At 34.7% G+C, this 24,736-nt stretch overlaps 1 protein-coding gene and 1 non-coding gene across 4 annotated transcripts in view; one reads left to right on the plus strand and one right to left on the minus strand.

Moving 5' to 3' along the window:
- Positions 1 to 24,736, plus strand: part of Wdr33 (WD repeat domain 33) — a 100,935-nt gene that overhangs the window by 36,190 nt on the left and 40,009 nt on the right. The window contains exons 3-8 of one of the 3 annotated variants that reach the window (XM_047545100.1): positions 439 to 507; positions 1,336 to 1,440; positions 3,421 to 3,516; positions 3,707 to 3,858; positions 5,520 to 5,617; positions 8,657 to 11,588. In XM_047545100.1, the coding sequence (XP_047401056.1) occupies positions 439 to 507; positions 1,336 to 1,440; positions 3,421 to 3,516; positions 3,707 to 3,858; positions 5,520 to 5,617; positions 8,657 to 8,751 (615 nt within the window). In that variant the 3' untranslated portion in view covers positions 8,752 to 11,588. Of the gene's footprint in view, positions 1 to 438; positions 508 to 1,335; positions 1,441 to 3,420; positions 3,517 to 3,706; positions 3,859 to 5,519; positions 5,618 to 8,656; positions 11,589 to 22,809; positions 22,863 to 24,736 lie in introns of those variants that run through there. The other 2 variants (XM_047545101.1, XM_047545099.1) reach the window with 2 other exon arrangements.
- On the minus strand, positions 19,417 to 19,491 carry Trnav-uac (transfer RNA valine (anticodon UAC)). Its single transcript has one exon. It is a non-coding gene; the product is annotated as a tRNA-Val (tRNA).

Below are 24,736 nucleotides of genomic sequence, written 5' to 3' on the forward strand. Positions count from 1 at the left end.
TTGTCAGGTGAAGGCTTTTGTGCTGACAGCCTCTAACCTTAGGCGATAGAATTTGAGAGAAATTCAGAAAGTCCACGGGTAAGATAGGAGGAATCATTTTGTGCTGATGATTTTGGAAGAATCCGGGATGTCTGTCTACCTGCTATCCTGATTCTTTTTGTTAAGGTGTGGTTAGTGAGAAATTGTTGCAGTCAAAAGCATCTTATATGAGTCAGGTAGGAGCTAATGTGAGTCAAGGGAGCAGGGAAATTCTCAGTGTCAGTAGAAAAGGGGAAATCTCTTTAAGATATCACTATTATCTGTGTTTTAGAAAATAATATTTTTGAGTCATGTTTTCTCCCCATTTAACATACCTTACATTTTGTTATAATTACTTTAATTCCACATTGATAACCAGACTGTATACTTATTAATTGATCTGTTTATTTATTTTAACAGAATAGAATATGGCAAAGAGACCAGAGAGATATGAGGGCAATTCAGCCTGATGCAGGTTATTATAATGATGTAAGTATAACACGGGTCATATAAACTGAATATGATATGTGATATTAAGCCTAAAAATGGGTGAATTCAAGTTCCAAATATTCTTTTCTTTCTACATTTTTACATTTTTTGTAATTAAAATAAAAGGTTCCTGAAAGGATTATATAACACATTTGTGTGACCCATGGATTGTATTTTATCTCAATTTAATATTCTTTTTATTAAAACTCATGATGGCTGAACTTTTGATTTGGGGTGTAAAGCGGTTTCAACAAAACATTGAACTAAAAGTCTTGTAATAGGAAAGTTAGTTTAAAACGTATAAAACTTTAAACTTTAAATTTTAAACTTTAATTTTTAATTTAAATTTAAAATTTAAACTGTTGAACATGTTCAGTGGCATTGACTTTGAGAAGTACTTAAAATCTGATAATCTGGGACTTGATTTGTTTAATAATAATTGGTGTTTAGCCTATTTTAATTAATATAAGCTAGTTATAATAGTTTTTAAAAAGACTTTTGTAGTCCTAAATTCTTCCTCACCTCTTTCTTCCTCTCCCTTCCTCACCTCACCTGTCTCTTCCCAGTGGTGTTTTACCACTGAGCTGCAACCCAAAACCTTTTTTATTTTTTAAATTTTGAGACAGGATCCCACTAAGTTGCCAAGGTTGCCCTCAAATTTTGTGCTTCTTTTCCTTCAGCCTTCCAAGTAGTTGGAATTACAGGTGTGCGCCACTAAGCCTACCCTGAATTTGTTTTCAGATGTTGAAATAATTACCTTGCCATCGCCCTTGTTTCTACCCTTAGCGTAATCCGGAGCTCTAAAAACACAGTTTTCTTGTTTTGCAGCTGGTTCCACCTATAGGAATGTTGAATAATCCTATGAATGCAGTAACAACAAAGTTTGTTCGGACATCAACAAATAAAGTAAAGTGTCCAGTATTTGTTGTCAGGGTAAGTATTCTGTTGGATATTTATTTATTTTTTTGAAAAATTAGTCCTACATTAGTCTGCAAATGAAGAATTTAGCTAAAGAATTATGTGGTACATACTTGTCAGCTCTGTGAAGGATGCTCAATACTGAAATTTTTAAAATAGTTTTACAGCCAGTCATGCATTCAAATGGCTTAAAAATTTAAAATTTGGAGGGATTTGCAGGAAAACATTTTCTCATCCCTGTTTCCCAGGCATTCAATTAATATTCCTGTAGATAACAGCACAATAATATTCTTTGTGTTTTGATTATTTTATTTCCTAAAAATGTACTTGTTGGTTAGCAGTGTTCAGAGGTGTAGGATAATTAATAGTCAAGATTGAGCAAATAAAAATTCAAAAATAAAGGGCAGGGAAGAAAAAAAGACAGTCATGGCAGACATTAATGGCAACTGAACACAATAAGATGTGATATTTGCGAGGTATGCAGATAGGAGGGAGAATTGGGCAGGGCTGAAAGATGCCAGCTTGAGCTACTAGAAATTGTTGCAGTTGGTTTTAGGCTCCTATTTGCTTTAGAAGCCTAAGGCAATAGAAGTATCAGTAAAGAAACACTTTTGTGTAAATAGAACCAATCAGTATGTAGCATAATTTTCTTTTCAAGAGATTTGGTCAGTGGGGTATGCTGTACAGCTAATTTTAATATCCTCCTGTTAAAAAAAAAAGGGGGGGGGCTATTTAGCTCAGTTGGTAGAGTGCTTGCCTAGCATGCACAAGGTCCAGGGTTTGATTGCCCGCAACGCCAAAAAAAAAAAAAAAAAAAAAAAAAAAAAAAACCATTTTGAAATGAATAAAATCCAAATAGCCTAAAGGTATTCAGATATGAACACTGCAGTTTCTGTCTAAAGTTTGGTGGTATGCATTGTTGACTGGTTGGGATCCATATCAGATAATAGGAAAGTAGGCAGGTTTCATTCATAATGATCATAAACCTTGACCTATAGATAAGCAATGAAAAGTTAGATTGTCACATATTTGTGTAATTTACCAAATAGTGTTCAATTTATGTATTTTATCCTGCTATTCCTATAGGTTTATTTGTATTTTTCAGTTCTTTGACATACTTTTTATTTTGGAAAATAGAATTGTAAGGAAAATTAGTGTATAATCTATTGTAGAAACTAAAAACAAATAGTAGGAAAAAAAGTACATTGTGAATGTTTTGAGTTGTCTAGCATATCACAGATTTGATTAAGTATGCATATTATGAATTAAACATATTTAGGTAATATTAGTTTTGGTTCTAATGTTTTTTGAGAGTAGATCAGCATAAGACTTGGTTATGTGAATGGCAGAGAGTTTAACCCCACATTTTAAGTACATTTATTTGCAGGAGACATTTGATAGCCTTATGTTGGTATTATTATCTTTTTTTTTTTTTTTTTTTTTTTTTTTTTTTTTTTGTGGTGCTGGGGATTTGAACTCGGGGTCTTGTGCTTGCAAGGCAAGCACTCTACCAACCGAGCTATTTCCTTAGCCCTATTATCTTTTTGTGTTTGTTTGTTTTTATAAAACACTGATAACTTTCTGCCTACATTAGTTGAATAGCAGTTGTAAGACACCAAATCTTTAATGAATGTAGTTGTTGAATTTTTCTGGTGACCAATCACCTTATTTATGCTAATCTACTATGTAGCCTAGGAAAATGAAGTATTGCCTATTTTGTTTTGAAATGCTTTCTAGAGTGCATAGGTGTTTGTAATTTAGTGTATATATATATGTTTCCTCATAATGTACTTTCCCTGCGTGGTGTTAATACATGTTCTTTTCTGACAAAAGTACTTGCTTATAAAGCTGAGCTACACTTAAGTGAAAGTCAGTATTGTCTACTTAATATTGATTACTGGATATGTTAAAACAAACAAACAAGTCTTTTTAAATGTTTTAAAAATGAGTGAAGTTGCCCTTGTGTAACCTGTCATTGTTTTTCCTCCTCCACAGTGGACTCCAGAAGGAAGACGGTTGGTTACCGGAGCTTCTAGTGGAGAGTTCACCTTGTGGAATGGACTCACTTTCAATTTTGAAACAATTTTACAGGTAATACTGATTATCAGATGGTAGTGTAAGGAATGGTACTGTAAGGAATCTGAAATGTAGTCACTTTATTGGCCCTGTGAAACTTTATAGTTGGATGATTTATTGCTGTGCATTAATAATGCTCCTGTAAGCCTTTGAAAATCATATGTTCTTTCAGACAGTACCTTACAAATATTTTCTGTTTTCACAGGCTCACGATAGCCCAGTGAGGGCCATGACTTGGTCACATAATGACATGTGGATGTTGACAGCAGACCACGGAGGATATGTGAAATATTGGCAGTCGAACATGAACAACGTCAAGATGTTCCAGGCACATAAGGAGGCGATTAGAGAGGCCAGGTTTATACACAATATACCATTTTCTGTAGTCCCTATTGTCATGGTTAAATTATTCTCTAAGTGTATTCTGGGTGCAGAGATGCATGGGCTCTGTCAGATTCTGGGAAACTTTCTGCACCCTATAAACACAATATTTTCCCTTGTTTTCACACATTCACCATTTTGCTGGCACCTTTCTGAAGTAGTGTTGTCCTGGTATCAGCCTTTGCAATATGTTAGAGATGTATTGTCTGCCGCATTTTGCACTGGTTTTCTCTTTTCATTTATGGTTAATAATGTGTATACGTTATTCCTTTTTATTATCTACTGTGTAAGACAAGACTATTTCATTCCAAATAAAGAATTCAGTCTTTAATCATACAACTGAATAAAATCTAAAGCCTACAGAAAACACCTTCAGAATTCACACAAAATACAAGAAAAAAAGGCTTAAGTGAAGACCTGGTTGGCTTGGCTATGCCACGACTTCAAAAGGAAAGTATAGGACTATAAACCCTCACAGATAACTCTCTGGACGTGGCAAACATTAATGGGTTAATGAATGGGTTCTTCAAGCTTTGCAGCTGTAAGCAGACCTTTGTCAAGAAGACTCTAGGACCTTTTCTTCTGATTCTCTGTTAACATCAGCTGTGCAAATGTATAATAAGTGGAGTTTAATATTTCAGTGAGTTGTATGTTTTTACATATCAGTGAGATATGTATAGTAAAACTGGGGGGAAAAGTTACAAAAACAAGCCTGAAGAATTGCTGCAGCCTCAGAATAAAGCTAAGCAGCATTCTTTAAGGTCGTGCCACCCATGTGTGAGAGGCGGTTGACTCTGTAGAAACACCATCCACTGCAGTCACTTATTTCTATTTTCAGAATCACAGAAATTGTTGGATATATGTGCTTCTGCTTTATAGTCTTGACCTTGGTGTCATACCTCGAGTTTTCACAATCGATCCTTTCTATGAGATTCAAAAGCTCAAGGGAGTTCTTAGAGTTGAGAAACTTGTGGTCTTTCACTACCAAGAAGTAAAACTGGCTCCCTCTTTTGCAACAAAGTCTTTGGCTTTAAACACAAATTTGAACGTCCCTATTTTAAAGTTTTCCTTCAAGGATATGACATTCATTTGCTAGCTTGGCAGGAAGGTGTGAACGTTTTTCCACAGACCTTTTAAATAAATGAGCAACATTGTAGGAATGCTTAGTATTTGGCCTTCAGTAGCTTGCCCTAAGTTTTTCAGTTTATCTATCATTCCACAAAGTGTCTGAGACAGAACTGATGCTGATTTTTTTGCGCAGCATTCCTGTGTGATTTAAATGACTGTATGCAGGAATATTGTACAAATAGGTTGAGTTTCAACACTGTAACAGCTCCCTGTGTTTCCCTGATATGATAGGACATATGCTAAGAGGAGCATGGGTAGCATTAGAACAATACACTCCTAAAATTGTGTGAATATTGATGATTGAAAACTGAAACAACTACTCTGTTGAAGTCTTCTTTTGATGAGATGCGTGTGTTAGTTGTCAACATTCTCTTTAAGGGCCTCTTCACTGGATACTTCCTCTCCTATTTATAATGCAGCACAGTGTTTTTATTTTTCCCTGTCTGAGAAGCACAGATAATCTGTTAAATGCTGACTTCTTTCCCCTGCTGTGTGTCTTCACGTAACAGTTTCTCACCCACGGATAATAAATTTGCTACATGCTCTGATGACGGCACTGTTAGAATCTGGGACTTTCTTCGTTGCCATGAGGAAAGAATTCTCCGAGGTATGTGTACTAACAGTACTGATTGGAATATTTAAATAGGAAAGGCATTTGTGGTTAAATCATCACAATACCACAATACTGGCTTACATCTCCATTCAATTTTTTCACATGTACACCATCTCAGTCAGGCTCTTTAAAGAAACCCAAATGCATTCTCTCTAGTTCATAAATATTTTATAGGTTTTTACTACTAATATCTTAGAATTCTTTCAGCTTTAAATTAAATACAAGAGTCCCCTATCTATTGTTTCTATCATTACTTGCTTGGTTTTGTATTTGTCTTTCTCCCCAGTACTGGAAAGTGAACCCAAGGTCTTATACATGCTAGGAAAATACTTTACCATTGAGCTATATCCCCAGCCCTGCTTACTTGACTTTATGCCTCTTTTAGGGGCTGTATTGCTTTTCTTGTCTTGTCTTGTACCCAAGATACCTTTTCTCAACACATTGACACTGCAGTCTTGCTCTTTCTTTTTCCTTTTTCCCCAGTAATAAGAAGTGAACCTAGGGGCACTCATATGGACTGAGCTATACCCACAACCCTTGTTATTTTTTAAGTAGCTGGAAATACGGGCATGCACCACTGTAATTCATCTCCTGACAATCTTTTTGCAAAATAAATTAGCTCACAAAAGAGAGATATCAACAACTACACTTTTCAGTGTTGATTCTTTTAGTGGAACACATATTTGTACTACATTACCCATATTGGGAAGGATTGCTTCTTTACATTTATTGATTCTATAATTATAAATAAACCTATATGAATTGCTCTTCCCCATGGAGCATATTTTCACCTGGAGCATTTTACATTATAGTACTCGTTTATTGGACTTTATAAAGTGGGACTTAAAATATTAACAGTTTGCCAGTGCCAAAATATTAGCTGTTCACCAACATCATTTAGTGTCAGAGTTAGGGAATTATCAGTTGTATATGCCACAGAAGTAACATCTTCCTTTGACATGTTATTGCAGGGTAGGAGAATAGGTGTAATAGATAGTGGGTGTCAAGAAATTCCTGTTCAGAGATTTCCTCTTTGGTTAGAGTCAGCAGAGTTAGTTGTCTTGATGGATTTATAAGTTTTTTACAACTTTTCAGAGCATTATTTGCAACATATAATGATGATTTCTAGAAAGAAAAGAACATTAGTGATATTTTAACCCATATTCTGATCCAGTGCCTTTGATCACATTTACCTTAACACTCCTGGCTTTGCATGTTTGTATGGTTCATCCGCAGTATTGTGTCACTATAGGATGTGGAGTCTGTCATATGCTCATGTGTATGATAGGTGTGTGCCTATTGTGTACTCAGCATGAGCATCATTATATTGTACAACTTGAGAACAAGATGGAGTCTTTAAAAATCATCCCTTCTGAGTTATATTATGGATAAGCTCCATGACCTAGAAGGTTTAAAATGACATGTTGATAGTAAAATAGGTTCAGAGCCAGTACTAGAATCTTTTATATCTTTACTGCCATCTTAATACCACACTAATGTATGTTTTCTTACTATTTATTTAATAGTAAGTCTTAGCTGTTACTCAGAAATAAGACAAATAGCATTTCCTAGGTTTTGAATGTCTTTAGAAATACAGAGGTAATAATTATTTTATTTAAAGTAATTCTAAGAGATCAGAACAGTTAATTTTACAATGCACTATACTAACAAGTTTGATCTGAACCCCTCTGCAGGTTAGATTTACAAAAGCAGAAAATCTATTATATGATAACATTTTTCAGTCCTTTATGCCAGTGAAAAATTATTCAATTTTGGAAATGCAGCTGTTTTAAAAGAGTACTTAAGAATTTCACCCTGAAATTTAGAATATATGGGACATATTAGCTATCAATCAAATATTTTCAGATTTGATTTCAGATAAATTTAGATAGAATATAAGACGATGTTGAATCATTACCTATTCAAAAATATTGAATGTAACTAAATATACTCAAGTCATGTCTGTATTAGTTAAATGAGTACTGAGTTTTGTATATAAGGGCCCTTCCTCCCTTCCATCTTTTCTTCCTTTCTTTTCTTATTTGGTATTACTGGGATTGAACCTAGGGTCTTATACAGGGCTAGGCAAGTGCCCTACCATGGAGCTGTTTTCCCAGCCAGCACCCCTTTCCCTCTACATGCCTTTTTTTAGATAGCATCTTGCTAAGACCTTGAATTTGAGTCCTTGAGCCTTTTGAATCATAGAGATGATTGGCATGTGCTATCATGCCTGGCAAGGGATCTTTATTTTAGGTTTTTACTATGGAAATTTCAAAACATACTGTGTTTATGTTCACAAAAATAATAATGAATCTCCATGTACTTTTAGGATTTATATTCTAGCTTATTTATTTCTTGCTTCCTTGTATAAAATATTATACTTGCTGTATAGTTGTTAATTGTTTCTTAGTACCCTTAAGGAGTATGTCAGACAAATATGAATATGTTGAACTAAGTTAATTGTTTTATCCAGTAGTTCTGATAGCAAGTTTGCTGTAGTAGAAGAGTTGTTAGAGTCTAGTTATCCATTTTCTTTCTTTCTTCCCATTTGTAATTTTATGAATCTTAAGAGATTTGCTGTCCTCCACTTTGTGCGTTGGAAATCAGAAGGAAGATAGATCTATAGTTGTCTCAAGGATGGCATGAAACTCTTCAAATATAGTTAGAGGGGAACTCTACTTAAACTTGGCTGTACTTAAGTGAAGAAGATTGGATCACAAAGTCAAATAGTGACTGGGAGTTCTAGCCTCTGAAGTGTCAGTTGCCCTATACGAAGGGTGATGCTTGTTGCCCACATAGACTTCAGCATCTGGCAGGGAATCATATCCTTTGTATTGTTCATGTTGTACATTAGGCCCTCACTTTTGGGTTTAAGTATATAAAAAATTGAAGAACAGAGTTCAGCCCTTTATTACATGCTTATCTTTTCTGCATCCCTAAAAACCAGTCTTGTACTCAAAATGTTTTAGCGATATTGTATTCACTACCTTATATGACTCACCTCTTTTGGTTTTATATTGCTCTCATTTTCAGAATGTTCTCTTATATCAGAAATGGGCTTCTCACAACTTGTCTTGCCTTTGGAACACCAGGAAAAAAAAAAAAAAGGATCACAGTCTCTTTTATAAGGGGCAGCATATTAAGTATGCAAAGATAGCAATCTTGTCTTCTGTGCCATCTTTCAGCTTTAAGCCTACAGTGTTCTTTTGCAGGAGACAGGGTTCCTTACGTTTGAGTACAGTTTACCATTGCTTTTTAGTGTCATTTCTGAGATTGTTCTTAACACTTTTTGGAAAAGGAAGAAGTTGTACAAAAGTAGTATTTTCTAAGTTTAAAAATGGACATAGTTGTATTGTTGGGAGATTTACTATGCAAAAGGATTTGTTGGTTGACTCGTAAGTTGAAAAAACAAGACATTTATGAAATTGAATACACTGTAGCATGAGAGCACATGTGTATGTCCAGCTACTGTAAAAGCATGTATAAGTCACCAGAATTTGCCCATATTTGTCCTTTTTTTTCCCCAGTGTATATTAAAGCAGTCAGTTTGTGGACTGGGATTCAGAAAACATTTAAACACCAGGAGAATATGAGACTTAATGACTAGGTTACTGATATCTGTGCATTTGATTGCATTTGAAATAACATAATTAAAATATATATTTAAAAATTATGATCATGTACTATATGCAAACTACCTAGGTAAAATGATTTTTTATAAGGTATGACCCCCTACCTCATACTTCTTAAAGTTTTATAGGTACAGTAAGAAATTTTCACCAACTTTGAAGATGTTAGATAAACATGGGAGAAGAGTCATATTAGAGATACACTTTTGCCAACTTAGAGGGGGAAGCAGATCACTACCTACTAGAAGGTTGAAAATACGGAATCAGTAAGAATACTGAAAGAAAAAAAATTTTTTTTTGCCAATTTTAAATGCTGTTTTATTTAAGGCATTGTTTTATTTCCTTTTCCTCTTACATATTTCATATTCAAGTAGTGACAATGTCCTGTAATTTATCATAGCAACTCAATTTTAAAACTGCCACAGAATGAAATAAAATTTAATGAGAGGCATTATATATTTAAGAGTTTATGCTTTTAACCACTATGTTAAACTTTGTGTATGTGTGTGTGTGTTTTGGGATTGGGGTTGGGTATTTGTGGTCCTGGGGATTGAAACCAGAGCCTTGCTCTTAGAGTGCTAGGCAGATGTTCTATCACTGACCTACATTCCAGCCCTTTTATGTTTTAAAAGGAATGTCAGCATGGATTTAGTATCTTCCTACGTTGTATTGACCGGATTATGAAGTAAAAATTTTGATTGGATGGAGAAGGGTATGGGGCAGTGGAAACTGATTAGGCAATCCAGTTAACATTCATCTTTTAAAACTATCCATATAGGTTTTGAACATATGACATACTTAATTGCAAAACATTAAACCACAGTGAACTGTTAATACTGCAGATGGGCTGTAAGGTATTTATTTACTAGTTTATATAATTGTACTGAAGGATTTTAATACTGAGATTTATTCAGGAGGTAAGGTTTGTTTTCTGATTTCAAATGTAGCACAGAGAAGAAATGAAGCCTGAGTACTCACCACACAGCTTGAAAAGAATACTATTAGCACTTTTGAAAAGTTTCTCTGTGCCCCTTCCTGATTATACTTGACTGTAATTTTTACTAAATGAGATGAATTCTGCTACAGAGATCTTTTGGTTCAGCAGTGTGTTTTTGAACTGTGCAAAGACACATTCACAAAGCCTCAGTATACTGAAAAACTGTGGTGCTTTTCACTGGAAATAATTTTATTCATTAAAGTACTTAATTTCTTTAAGGTCTTATAAAACATTTCACGGAATCCTTTTTCTCCCCCAAAATACTCTGCTTCCTTTAAGTTTGGGCCATAGAGGAATAATACCATCCACAGACATATTATGTATTAATATTAAAAGCATTTCAGTTATAGGATCCATTTTACATACACCTGTTTTCTTTATCTGTAGTTCCTTATTTTGAGGAAGAGTTTATGTGAGGCTCTTTTCTCTCTGCTCTCCTGAAAAGTTTGGATCATACTTTTGATAGGTTCTCTTATGTAAATTAAGTCAGGAGTCAGTACCAGACACTGTTTTGGCATAATTTTGGTACAAGGATTTCTTTCTTTTCTTTTTTTTTTGGTGCTGGGGATTGAACCCAGGACCTTGTGTTTGCTAGGCAAGCACTCTGCCAACTGAGCTATGTCCCCAGCCCAGGATTTCATTTTTTTGATAGAAGCAAAATTGTGAATAATTATTAAAGCAGTTTTCAGAAAGAGACTTTACATGTTTGCATCTATTAAATATCCCGTGGTTATCTGCTTTATTTTGACTAGTTGCCCTGTTACAGAGTTTCTTTGAACTTTGGAAAGACTGATAAAATATATTAGATAATATTTACTGTGTTGGCTTTTTTATTTTTAGTGGATAGGGCCTTTCATAAAGTATATGATTAGAATATATTAGGGTAAAAAATAATAGAGAAAGTGAAGTAACAAAATTCATACTATTTGTTTTTTCAGTCACATTTTCCCCTTTACCCACTTTTAAAAATTCATTTATTTTTTGGTGCCAGAAATGGCACACAGGACCTTGCACACACTAAGCTGGCATTCTATTGCTTCCAGCCTATGCAGTTTTTAATATTGTACCAAAAACAAACAAAAATTTCAGCAATGTCTAAGAAGTAGCTACAGTACTGTGGTCCTTTTAGTTTTGAAGAGACTAGGGTAAAGATTATGATTATATGAATGGTATGAATCTACATTGTGTACAGCCATAGAAAGGAAATGATGTATCCCATTTGTGTACAATGAATCAAAATGCAGTGTGTAAAAAATTAAAAGCTAAATAAAAAAAAAAAAAAACAGATATAATATAGGGTGGAATCACAGGATAGTTTTCCAAAACAGTTTTGTTCACATTAAAATCCCATTGCAAAGAATTAATTAAAATGACTAAATTTCGTGAATACATTTGAGAAATATCACTTAAGAAAGTAATTGTAAATAATAAGTTGACTTGAAAAAAAAATATTTCTCTTTAAAGCAAGAAATGTTTCTAGGTCACCGATTTTCAGTAAAATAGTCTTAATTTCTCCAAATGCACTGTTAAATCTCTCAAAGCCAATCTGTAAGACCTTTGTTTTCTTCTTCCTTGAATGTATTTTAGTATTTAATGTGAATCTCTTTGAAAGAACAGAGTTCAAATTGAGTGTAGTAGCACTCTTAGCATGTCCTTCTCACTTTGCCTGTAAGAGATGGCAGGAGTCCTCTCGGTTTCCAGGTTTGATTTTTTAAAAGTAGAAATTATCAGTATTCTACCACATTGAAATAATTAGAAACTCCTGAGGGAAACCAATATGAATGCAGAACCAAGGAGCTCAATATTGTATCTCCCAACAGAAGTTTTTTATGGTATTAGACAAGAGTTATTTGTTTTGCTATGAGTCTTTAAAGGCTAGAGTTCTTAATTTTATCAGACCTGATGACTAATCTATTAATTTGTAATCTCTGCTCATATGAAATGAACTTTAGAATGATTGCCACATATACAGCTTTTTAAAAAGGCACCAACACACAAAGATACATGCACACAATAAATAGACTCTGAGGAAAAATAATCTTTCCATAATACTCCATAAAGCATATTAGTGCTTCCATTGAGATCCAGTAGTTTGGAATAAGTCCTGCTAAAGCAGCCCTGTTTTTGTAGGATAACTGGAGGTGACAAAAACACACAGTAGCTAGACCATAGACAGTCTTGAACTATTGAATAGATCATGATAGAGGAATGTAGTTTTATAGCTGCGTAATTGAGGGATCATTTCCAAAGTAAGTCTCCACTGGATGTTTGTTTCCTGTGAGGCAAGTATACAGAGAGTACAGTAAGATTCTTTATTTGGCTATCCTGTGACATTTATTAATCTAAATAACTCGCTTTGCAGATTTATGACAAGCAAAAATTTACTAGTTTTAAGGATTTGAGAAGATTTAATGTTAAATTTAATGGATAAAAAATTAAAATGTAAAATTTGGTATAAATGGGGAAGTCGCCCTGTATTCTAGTTTCTAACAACAATTTATTTTATTAGAGATCATATAAAAAAGATCCTGAGTTTTAGATAATTGTTGTGGGCTCTCTTCCCCATTAAATAGATATAGATGTTCAGAATAGTAAGATTCATAATGAGGTGAATTGATTAGAATGGGGAAGGATCTGGAAACCATGAGGAATAATAAAGGGAAGTTTAGTGTTCAATTTCATCAAAAGAGACTTAAAGTTATTTTTTTGCAGATTTAAAGAATTTATATAGGTCTGGAACACAGATGCAGAAAATATATGACATCATACTTGTAAATAATTGTAGAAATATTTTCCAATAGAAAGATTAGAAAATGAACTGTTGTGTGAGCTATTGGGCTTCTCTTTGTTGAAATTGTGCCACATTTAATTTATTGACGTCATTACCTTTTTGGATGAATGATTGGATTCAATAATATTTAACCCAAATTAGATTGTCTGTAATGATAGTTTTGTTTTAGAAACCGCCTAACATATGAAGGTCAAGCATGTGGATACTTTTATTACAACAGATTAAATGGATAAGATTGATTTCATAAGGAGATGTTGCCAACTTCTCCGTTGAAATATAATGTTATTAACCCTTATTATTTGAAATATAGTGGATGTGAGCCTCAAAATCCTAGTCTTTAAAATTTTTTAAAGTATTTAGATTTTATTTACACACAAATACAGTTAACTCCACAAATCTTAAATTTATAGCATAATATATTTATATACATTTAAATATGCAGAATATCTTAAGTAATTCAAAGATTCCGTCATTCTTCTTTCCCACTATAGCATTTTATTAGGTAGTTTCCTAGACTTTGAAAGATTTTTTTCATTAAATTATCTTTCATTTCTCTGTTCTTCAAGTGATTTTGTGTGGTCTCAGCAAGGGAAGCCAACAAACTAGGATGATTGATATTAAAGGAGAGTGGGGCTGGGGCTGTAGCTCAGTGGCAGAGTGCTTATCTCACACGTGTGGCACTGGGTTCAATCCTTAGAACTGCATAAAAATAAATTTAAAAAAGTATTCTCGGGGCTGGGGTTGTGGCTCAGTGGTAGAGCACTTGCCTGCCATGTGTGAGGCACTGGGTTCAATTCTCAGCACCACATATAAATAAATAGAAAGTAAAGGTCCATTGAAAACTAAAAAAAAATTAAAAAAAAAAAAAGTATTCTCTTCATCTACAAAAAAATTTAAAGAAAAAAAGAAAATTTTAAGTTTAGTGATTTTTGAACTTAAATCCTGGTTCCTTCTTGAGGTCACAGAGCATAGTATCCAGTTATAATTGTCTTTCTGTAGGCCCTGAATGTTAAGTAAGTATTTAAAAAGTTTGATGTTACTAATATTTTATAATTTTTTTCTAATGGTCTGATCAGATCATTTTGTTCTCAGAAATTTATACAGACTATTCCATATCCTTTTTTGGAGGGGTACCAGGGTTACTTAACCACTGAGCCACATCCTCAGTCCTTTGTTATATCTTATTTAGAGATAGGGTCACTGAGTTGCTGAGGCTGACTTTGAACTCATGATCCTCCTGCCTCAGCCTCCTGAGCTGCTGGGATTATAGGCATGCACCAGCATGCCCAGCATGTACACCTTTTTGTTTTTTAAAGTGTATTATCAATCTGACTTTTGAGAACATTTTAGTTTCACAGTTTGAGTACTTTAATGTTTCATGCAAATGTAATTACCAAGGATCTTCTGGGTCAAGATGAAATATTTATATAAACAAATTCAAGAATATTTTTTAGGCATTTTATTTGGTTTATTCAGTTCTAGCAGAGAAATCACTAAGTCAGTTCTTATAAAAGACCTTAACGTAGCTGGACACAGTAGCACACGCTAATCTCAAATACTTGGGAGGCTGAGGCAGAAGAATTGCAAGTTTGAGACCAGCCAGGACAATCTTAGCAAGACTGTTTCAAAATTAAAAAAAAAAAAAGACTGAGGGTGTAGCTCAGTGATAGATCACTTACCTAGCATACATGTGTCCCTGGGTTCCATCCCTAGTGCTGCAGAAAAACAAAACCAAAAAATAACCTTTTAAAATTGGTTTGTGTGGTTTTATGTTGTTTTGGTATTGGGAATTGACCCAGAGTGCTTTATCACTAAACCACATTCCCATCCCTTTTTTATTTTATTTTATTTTATTTATATTTTTATGTGGTGCTGAGGATTGTACCCAGTGCCTCACTCGTGGCAGGCAAGCCCTATACCACTGGGTCACAAACCCAGGCTCCATCCCTTTTTATTTTTTGAGGGAGGGTTTCACTAAGTTGCCAAGGCTGACCTTGACCTTTCAGTTCTCCTGTCTCAGCCTTCTAAGCGGCTGGGATTACAGGTGTGAACCACTGCACCTTGCTAGAATTGTTTTAAATGTAGGGTGTTTTATTTTATTGATTGAATTTTTTTATGTGGTGCTGAGGATTGAACTCATTGCATGTGCTGGGCAAACCACTCTACCACTGAGCCACAACTGCACCCCTAAATGTTGTTTTTTACTTTTATGTTTTAGAGTTTTGACCAGTGAGAAGTAATATGATACATTTTTTATTTAGGAAGCATGTATTAAAAATTAAAGCCAGTGAAATGGGAGAAATTTGAGACAGTGTGAAGGAGGAGAGTTACTTTGATATGCAGGCAGACTGAGAACACTATTGTAAATGGCAAAGTTTATCAGTTCTTGAGATCTCATCTTTAGGGAGAGTGTACACAACATAACATTGTAGTGTCTCCATCATTATTTTAGTATCACATTTGAATTAAATATGTGCTAAATTAAATATGTGTGGAATAATTCTACATTTCTAAAATATAAAAATTAAGAAGAGATTTACAGGGGAGATTAGATTTAATAAAAGAATCAGCTTTCCTGTTAAGTTACTTGTAGTATCTTAATGCAAGTACAAAGAAAGAAATAATCTTTAACATAGAGCTTATGAATACTTAGCCTTTTGTTCCTTAAAATATCTGTTAATACCCTAATTCACCACATGGGTTTAGGGAGACCCACAACTATATAAATATCTTTTGAACAAACTTGTAAACATTTTTTTTCAACTGGTTTTTATTACATCAAAGTCAGGGTTTTGAACTTCATGATAATTTCAGAACATGAATTTAAATCATTTCTCCTTCTGCTGGTTACGTTACCAAGTTATCATGATCCATAAAAATTTAGTGGTAATGGCAGTTTTTACAAGAGACGTCAGGTCATAATATAGCAACTCAGATGGAGGGCATTGAAGGTGACAGTTTTTTGTCTCAGCCAAAACTCCCATATAGTGCCAGTTCCTGAGAAATGATCAGTCTTTGAAGACAGCATTTGGGATCTTAGACTAAAGCTCAGGAAGGAGGAAGCATTAGGAATTTGGGGTAACATTCCTTTTAACTAATGCCCTCAAGACCCTAGAAATAAAAACCAACCTTCCCGTTTTTTGGAAGGTAGGAAATGGTGATTTTTCCCTGTGCCCTCATTTCTAGGGTTTTAAAAAAGCTGATCTTAGCGTTCATAAAACATGTTTTCAGCCTTCTCTTTGGAGTAGAGAGATCTTTTGGATTATCAGTTCCCTGAACTTTAAGACCTCCCGGGTTGGTTTTTTTGTTTTTGTTTTTTGTGGTGCTGGGGATTGAATCCAAGGTCTCATTCATACTAAGCAAGTACTCTATCCCACTGAGCTACGTTCCTAACCCTAGACCTCTAGGATTTTTTTTTTTTTTTTTTTTTTTTTTTTTGGTGTGTGTGTGTTTAACGTATAGTTATGAATAGAGTATCTTTAAGATGTATGTGTGTATGAATGATACAACATTTTTGCGTGAATCAATGGGAAGTGTAGTTTATTAGTTTCCTTTGTACTTGGCTTCACTGATATGGGCCCATATATTTTCATCTGTTTGTTTGTTTATTTATGAGATGGAGTCTCACTGTGTTTCCCAGACTGGTTTTGAACTCCTGGGCTCAAGCACTCCTGCCTCAGCCTCTTGAGTGCTTTGACTACAGGCATATAGCTCTGCTCCTAGGTCTAAAATGTGTATCTTTGGCCAAATGCTTGTTAAGTATCTATAATAGACTAATTTTATTATAGAAACTTGATATTTGGGCTAAGTTGGCATTTTTGTTTTTTGTACCTCCGTCTGGATGTTATCAGTACTTACAGAAACAACATTGAGCCTGGTGTGGTCACAGAGACCTGTAATCCCGGTGATTGGGAAGACTGAGGCAGGAGGATTTTGAGTTCAAGCAATTTAGCAAGGCCCTAAGCAACTCAGTGAGACTCTGTCTCTAAATAAAATAAAAGGACTGGGGATGTGGCTCAGTGATTAAAATACCCCTGGGTTAAACTCCTGAAACCAAAAATGAAAAAGAAAAATAGCATTGAACTGCAGCGTGGGAGATTTTGTTCATTAAAAAAAATCAGGGGTTGGGGGTGTTCCTCAGTAGTAAGTGCTTACTTAGCATGTGCAAGGCCTTGCATTTCAGTTCTCAGCAACAACAAAAATCATTCAGTGAAAGAATATAAATGGTTCATTTTCTTCTCAAAGTTAACATATTATCCAAATATTCTAGTATTAAAGGTGAGCACTTTTCTTCTTGTCTTAACAACTACATTGTGATTGTCAGTAGCTCTTTTATGCCTCATCTGAATCATTCATCATGTTTAGCATGGTCTTGACATTAAAAGCAAAATAGAAGAAATAATAATATCAAAATCATCCAGAATTACCCTCTGTGTGAATTATGAGACATATTATAATAAGCCTTTTTTTTTTTTTTTTTTTTTTTTTTTTTTTTGCGGTGCTGGGGATCGAACCCAGGGCCTTGTGCTTGCAAGGAAAGCACTCTACGGACTGAGCTATCTCCCCAGCCCAGCCATATATTTTTTTAAAACCGTGTTTTAGAGTCATTTTTTAAGTCTAGGTATGTAGTCTAATTTTATTCCACCATTAGTATTCACTAGTGTCAATATCCTTTAGCAAAAGACAATGAGAAATATGTTTGAAAACGTTGGTTTTATTACTAATTGCAGCAAAGAACTTAGACCATATTGAAACCATGGAGTGTTTCAATATTAAGGTTTATAAAGAATCTATTATAGGATTTGGGCTGTAATTGGATAATTTAAGGATGGCCTAAGGGAGTCAAGACTTGGTATTGGGAGCTCTCAGAAAGCAGAGGCAGCTTTATGATTGGGTATTAATAAACCTTACAGGGTAGCGGGCAGACTATAGAGTTAGGATAAAGCTGAAATTGGTAAGGAAGTGCTATCATTTGGTGATGGGAGAGTTCAAATTTTGTGGTTGTATGGTTACTTTAAAGTCTTCCTTTATCATGGTCTCAGTATGACTTCATTTGTTTAAGATGTTCAGTGACATTATCCAATAGGAGAAAGTGATTAAACTGTAAATGTCAAGTCAGTATATAATAATTATGAGACTTGACTTTGCACATAAGGGTGGTTCTAAGAGGTTGGGAGCTGTGTTTTTCCTTTCTCAACAATAACTCACATTCATTGGTCTCTCACTCTTTGTAGACTGGTCTAGATGGAGTAGGAGTAACTTGTTGGGTATATATAGGTTGGAATGAACTGCAGCAATGCTGACAGTTAATGTTCTTACAAAACAACAGTGGGGTGGCATATTATCCACTCAGTGCCATAGTTCAGCTAGCTGTAAGAAGTTTAGTAGTCAAAATACAAACATGTTCTTCTTAAAAAATAAGACGAATGAGTTTTCCTGCATTAACCTCTGTTCATCCTAGTGTTTACCCTGCAAAGTTCACTGTCAGTTTTTAGTGCTTTAAGAGTTGTTTATTTATAGCTGGGTGGAATCACTGGTTCATTTTTTATGTGGTCTAAAATAAAATATTAAATATTATTAAATATCAGAAAAATTTAAAGACTATGAAGATATGAACTGGTAAATACCTTACAACGATTATAATTTTACAAGAATTATAAAATTCTTTTTTTTAAATTTTTTATTATTTTTTATTTTTTTAAGTTGTAGGTGGACACATTACCTTTATTTTTTTTATATGGTGCTGGAGATTGAACCCAGGGCCTCATGCATGCTAGGTGAGCACACTGCCACTGAGCTACAACCCCAGCCTTGTAAAATTTTTTGTTAACTGTAGGTAAAGAAAAAAACTTTTTCTCCTTCTTGGTGCTAGGAACTGTATTCAGGGCCTTCTGTAAGTGCACATGCGAGGAGAGCATTCTGCCACTGAACTACACTCCTAGCGTAAAAAAGTCCTTGTTTTTACAATTTCACTCTTCTTAAAATTATTTTTTTTTTGAAGTTGTAGATGGAAAGAATGCCTTTATTTTATTTGTTATGTGGAGCTAAGGATCAAACCCAGTGCCTCACATGTGATAGGCACGTGCTCTGTTGCTGAGCCACAACCTCTGCCCCTACAATTTTACTCTTAAGTTTAGTTTTGTGCATCAAAGATCACAGAAGGAATCTTTATGTTTATTTGGATATTCAGATAATTTGTATGTCCTGTGCCCCATGAGTTGACACTCTTAGGGCTGGCGGGAGTGGAGGGTATTATCGATTCCTGTCTTCGTGAGCTGCGCAAATAAGCACTGCCTGTTATACTATAGAAAAGACTATCCCGATGATTAGTGAGATAATTTTGTTTTTGTGACTTTTTTTTTTTTTTTTTTTTTTTTGGTGGTGCTGGGGGATTCAAACCCAGGGCCTTGTGCTTGTAAGGCAAGCACTCTACCAACTGAGCTATATCACCAACCCCTGTTTTTGTGACTTTAAAAGTCATAACTGGGCTAGAGGTTGTGGCTCAGTGGTAGTGTGCTTGCCTAACATGCTCAAGTCCATGGACTCTGTTCCCAACACTGCAAAATATAAATTAATTAAAATAAAATAAATTTAAAAAGGTTTAAAAATCACGTTTATATTGAGCATTTGCTCATGTAAGTCCAGTGAAATCTTTAAAACATGGAGATCTTAAGACAGGCATAGTGGTACACATCTGTAATCCCAGTGACTGGAAAGTCTGAGGCAGGATGATAGCAAGTTCAAAGCCAGCCTTAGCAACTTAGTGAGGTCCTAAAGCGACTCAATGAGACCCCGTCTCTTAACTAAAATATAAAAAAGGGCTGAGGATGTGGCTAAGTGGTTAAGTGCCCCTGAGTTCAATCCCTGGTACCAAAAAACCAAAACAAAAGAAGACATGGATGTCTTTAGAACAAATTTGTTTTCTAGCAAACTCCCAAGCTAGGCTTCATTTTATCTTCACCTTGGATGATAGAATGTGGCTTTCTTCTGTTTAGCACCGAATCCCTTTATCTATAAGTAAAGACTGGGTAAATTTTAAAACTAGAAGAGTTAGGTTTATAGTTAAGCATTAACCATGAGTATTAATTTGAAGACTAGAGCACATTTGAGTAGTGTCACATGATTAGGGAATTCAGCATATGTAGTTTTGTTAGGAGAAGTTAGGCCTCTTTGAGTTGTACCACTGTTTTGTCATTGATATCTATATAATTTTTCCAAAGAAATAATTTTTGTCATTGAAATCTTCATGGTTTCTCTCCCTGTCCCTCCTTCTCTCTCCCTCTCTCTCTCCCTCCCCCCACCTCTCTTTTTCTCTCTCTCTCCCTCTCTCTCTTTTCCTTTCTTATACTAGGGATTGAACCCAGAGGTGTTTTGCTACTGAACCACGTTCCCAGCCCTTTTTATTTTTTCTTTTGAGACAGGGTCTCCTTAAGTTGCTTAGGTCCTAGCTTACTTGCCCAGGCAGTCTTTGAACTTGTGATCCTCCTGCCTCATCCTCCTGAGGTGCTGGATTTACAGGTGTGCACCACCATGCCCAGCTTCATAGTTCCCCTCTCTCCTTCTTTCATAGCTTTTTTTAATGATAGCTTTAAATGTTTACAAGTACTTTGAAAGTTTTTAACAATTTATTTAGGTTATAAAAGATTTTAGATTATGAAAACATTTTTCTTTAATTCAAGCAGTGTAACCTTAAAATAATGTTGTTTTGGAAGAAAGTAAGAGTGAAAACTTTGCAGAGCAGGGTTTTTCTCCTAATGACTATTCCGCACTGAAAAATGTGTTCATTTTAGGTTGTATTTAATTTTATTTTATCTTTTGTAGTGTTGAGATTGAATCCAAGGCCTCACACATGCTAGATAAACACTCTACCTGTAAGCTGCACCACCAGACTGTTTTAGGCTTAAAACATTGTATAATTATTACCCAGAGTTTTACTTACTACGGACAGTACATAATTTTGCATGTAAAATGCATTAGCATATTCCAGACTTACTACAGATTTCAGGATTGGTAGGGAAATTATTACATAATCATTTATGTCTATGTCTAAATTATATGTAGTTGCCAGAATACATCAGAGTACATCTTTGTATAATCAGACACTCAGTTGGGAATGTAGTTCAGTGATCAAGATCTTGTTTGATCCCCAGCATTGCAAAAACAGAACAAAACAAGAAAGGAAAAAATCAGGTACAAATGTATGCATATTTTCTTGGTTAAAGTGCTTTGATAATAATGGGTTTTGTATTTTGAAACAAAATCTATTTGAGCAGAAACCAACTTTAATGACCCCACTGGTCCTATTATGTAATATAGTCTATACATTTACATTTATGTTTTTTCTTTTCTTTTGTTGGTAGATATTGAACCCAAACCTTGTGCATGCCAAGCATGCCTCCTACCACTGAGCTAATTCCCAACCTCTATGTCACCAGTTTACTATTATCTTTTCATAGTCAAAGATGAATGAAGTATATTCATTATGTCCTTTTCTTTCTATACAAAGGGGAGGGACAAACTGACATGTTGCTACCTTTGAAATTTAATGATAGAAGAATATAATGTAAGTAATTACTGTTTCAGTGGTTAAATGGCAAGGAAGAAGAAAATCTTAATATTGTTGAACCTATGCTCTACTGGTTCCAAAAGTCTAGGTACATAGTTTCTACTTGGCAATCTTCATTCTTCCTCTGGGATACTTGAGCAGTATTCATCTGAAAGTCAACAGTTGGCTTTGAATCCTAGCTTTTCTACTGGGCAAATTTTCTCAGTGTTTGTCTCCTCCTTTATAAAGTGGGCTAATGATACCTACCTTACAGGGCTGTTGCGAAGCTGCAGACATTCACAGAAGACACTTCCCACAGTGTAGGGTGAAGCAGGTGTGTGTTTAAGTTATGTATGTCAAGGAGAGGTACAAAAGGACAGGAATTTTAAAAAGAATATATATTTTAGTTAATTTAAGAGGAAGTTGGAATTATTAGGAAAAGTGCTAAAGGTTTTATTTAAAGGAGGATGTTATTGAACCAAGAGTTTAGATGACATGATTATCCTATTTATTAGTGATTCTTAAGTTTAGGAGTATCATCCAGGGCTGGTGGTTTGGCTCAGTGGTAGAGCACTTGCCTAGCACGTGCGAGGCCCTGGGTTCTGCCCCCATCACCGCCCAAAGGGGGGGAAAATAGAGATGTCATTGATAAAATTAATTGTATTGTAAGTCACATTTAAATAAATAACATTGTATTGAAATGATCTATGACTTATTTTTTTTAAATGTTCTTTATGTAAATCCTTACACAAACTCCACTGTCATCTGAGAACCACAGGCTTAGTGGAAATTTTTCACTCCTAACATTGTCCATGGACCAGCCCCAATGTTCTGTTTTGCTTGCTCACTTACTTATATATTTAATTTTTTTCTGGGAACCACTAGCTGCTTTTTTTGAGCTCTAGTTAGGTAAACTTACACTTGGTGGATTTATCTGAGTCACACAATAGATTTATAGCAGAATATTATGGCCATTGCTTCATTTTACTAGGTTTACAATGTCTTAAAAAACATAAAGGCCAAAAATTGATTTATCTTTGTGGCGTGAGTTGTTTATTTGGACACTTTTAATAGATATCATAATTTTAAGTTGGATTAAAATTAAATACTCCATTGTTATGAATATTTATAAAACCTTGGTTACATTATATCTCCTCATGTAATCTATTTTTCTTTAGTCTTTGGTTTCCTCCTTTTATCCTTGCTGTTTCTAAAAATGTCTAGTGAAAGAAAAATCATTCTTGAAGCACAGTGAAGGGTGAGAAGCCTTCAATCTGCTATATTGCTTTGAGTTTATGTTCATTGTGATGACTGAAGATGAGAAGTCCAGACCAGAAACTGGGAACTTCGTGGCCTACATATGTCAACGTCATACTGTCCCCCAGAGCAGAGTGTCCTTGCTGCTTCACATACCTGGTTAGCCAGCATTTTCTCATTGGGAAGCATTGTTTGTGTGATTATGTGATTCTTCTTTAGCAGGCCTGGTTAAAGAAATATGTACTCTGATCATACATATACACAAATATGTTCTTCAGAATGCAATAACCGTGCCATTGAAGCCCACTCTCAGTATATATTTTACAAAAGTTTTCCCACTGCCTCAGATTTATTTTGGTCTTTCCCTGTCTTGTCCTGTGATGGGGAAGATGACAGATGATGAATATAAAAGTAGACTGACTGCAAAACAATTACTGACCTATATGGTGATCTTACTTACAACCTGGCTTCAAACAGCAGCACCATTCTTTGACCAAGGTGAAGACCAAATCAAACACTCAGATGCATTTTTTTCATCATTTGGAGAGTTGAAAAGTGAATTCACACTATGTTTTCTGAAAGCTGAGATCTGTGATGCAACAGTGTTGGGAGATTGGAGGGGTGGAAAGGTAAGGAAAGAATTGGGTGGGACTAATGTACAAGGTTTTTTTTTTCCTAGAGAATTTGTGCCTTTTATGAAGGTAATAAACATTGATTTAAAAGTTCACACAATTAGAAGTAAAAGTCAATATCTTCCCCTTCCCTTTCCCAATCTCACATCCAGAGGTAAGCATTATCCTGTTAAGTTTTTTTGGATCTTCCCAGAATTCCTATGTACATACAAAAAATATTTTTAAAATAACGACAAAAAGGATTATACTACACGTGTTCTTTTGCTATTTGCCTTTTCTCACTACATGCTCTATATTATGGTCATCCTTTCATATAACTACTCCCCAGCCCTTTTGACTTCTCAGTAACACTTCATAGCACAATTTATTTAACCATTCCTCATTAAAAGGCATTTAGGATTTGCAAGAAGTTTTTGCTAAGACAAAGTTGTGCTCTGAGCTTCCTTGTAGCATTGTATTTGTGTCCACACATGTAAATTTTCTTTTAGGATAGACTTTTGTCAATAAATTCAGTGAACCAAAGGATCCAGATACTTAAAATTTTAGGAGATGAGTTGTCCTCACTGTTCCAAAAGTATTAATGATGAAGTTTAAGAAATCAACTGTTTTAGGGGGAATCTTCACCTTTTAAAACTGTAATCTTATTAAAAAAAAAAATAATACACATGGTAAAATCGTTTCTCTGACTTCATAGAGGGTTGGAATTTGAAATGTAAAAATCTGTCAATCCTTTATCTCTCCCCAGAGGTGATTTTATTTTATTTTTAAATGTATTTACTCTGGTGGTTACCATCAGAACTGTTTTGTTGCCTGGCACAGTATGTCTTTGCTTCCTGCTATACAGAGTGAGGAGTTTAATGGTCTTATACCACCAACTATGCCTTCTCCCTCCTGGTTTTTGCTCTTATAAATTGTAGTTATTTCAGTTTGAGGGGTCACCGATTTTAGGCAGTATTTCTCTACTTACTGTTAGTTTTCAGAAGGAAACCTATGCCACTTAGTATTTTACCACTTTTCTGCCTTGTAACTCCCTTTAGTTATATACATTGCTGAGGATTTTAAGATATTTTTATTGTGCTCTTCAACTATAATTATCTTCTGTTCTTGTATTTAAACATTCTAAGAAACAAAAACCAAAAAAACAATTTTTCTTCTGTGAAGGCTACTTTGATCACAGAACAAAGTAGTTTACTCAGGCCCTAGAGAGGGAGTGATAATCCTGTGGCAGTTGAAACAAAGTTGTTGTGCTTGAAGACTGTCAA

This window comes from Sciurus carolinensis, chromosome 3 (genome assembly GCF_902686445.1).
Source record: "Sciurus carolinensis chromosome 3, mSciCar1.2, whole genome shotgun sequence".
Lineage (NCBI taxonomy): Eukaryota > Metazoa > Chordata > Mammalia > Rodentia > Sciuridae > Sciurus > Sciurus carolinensis.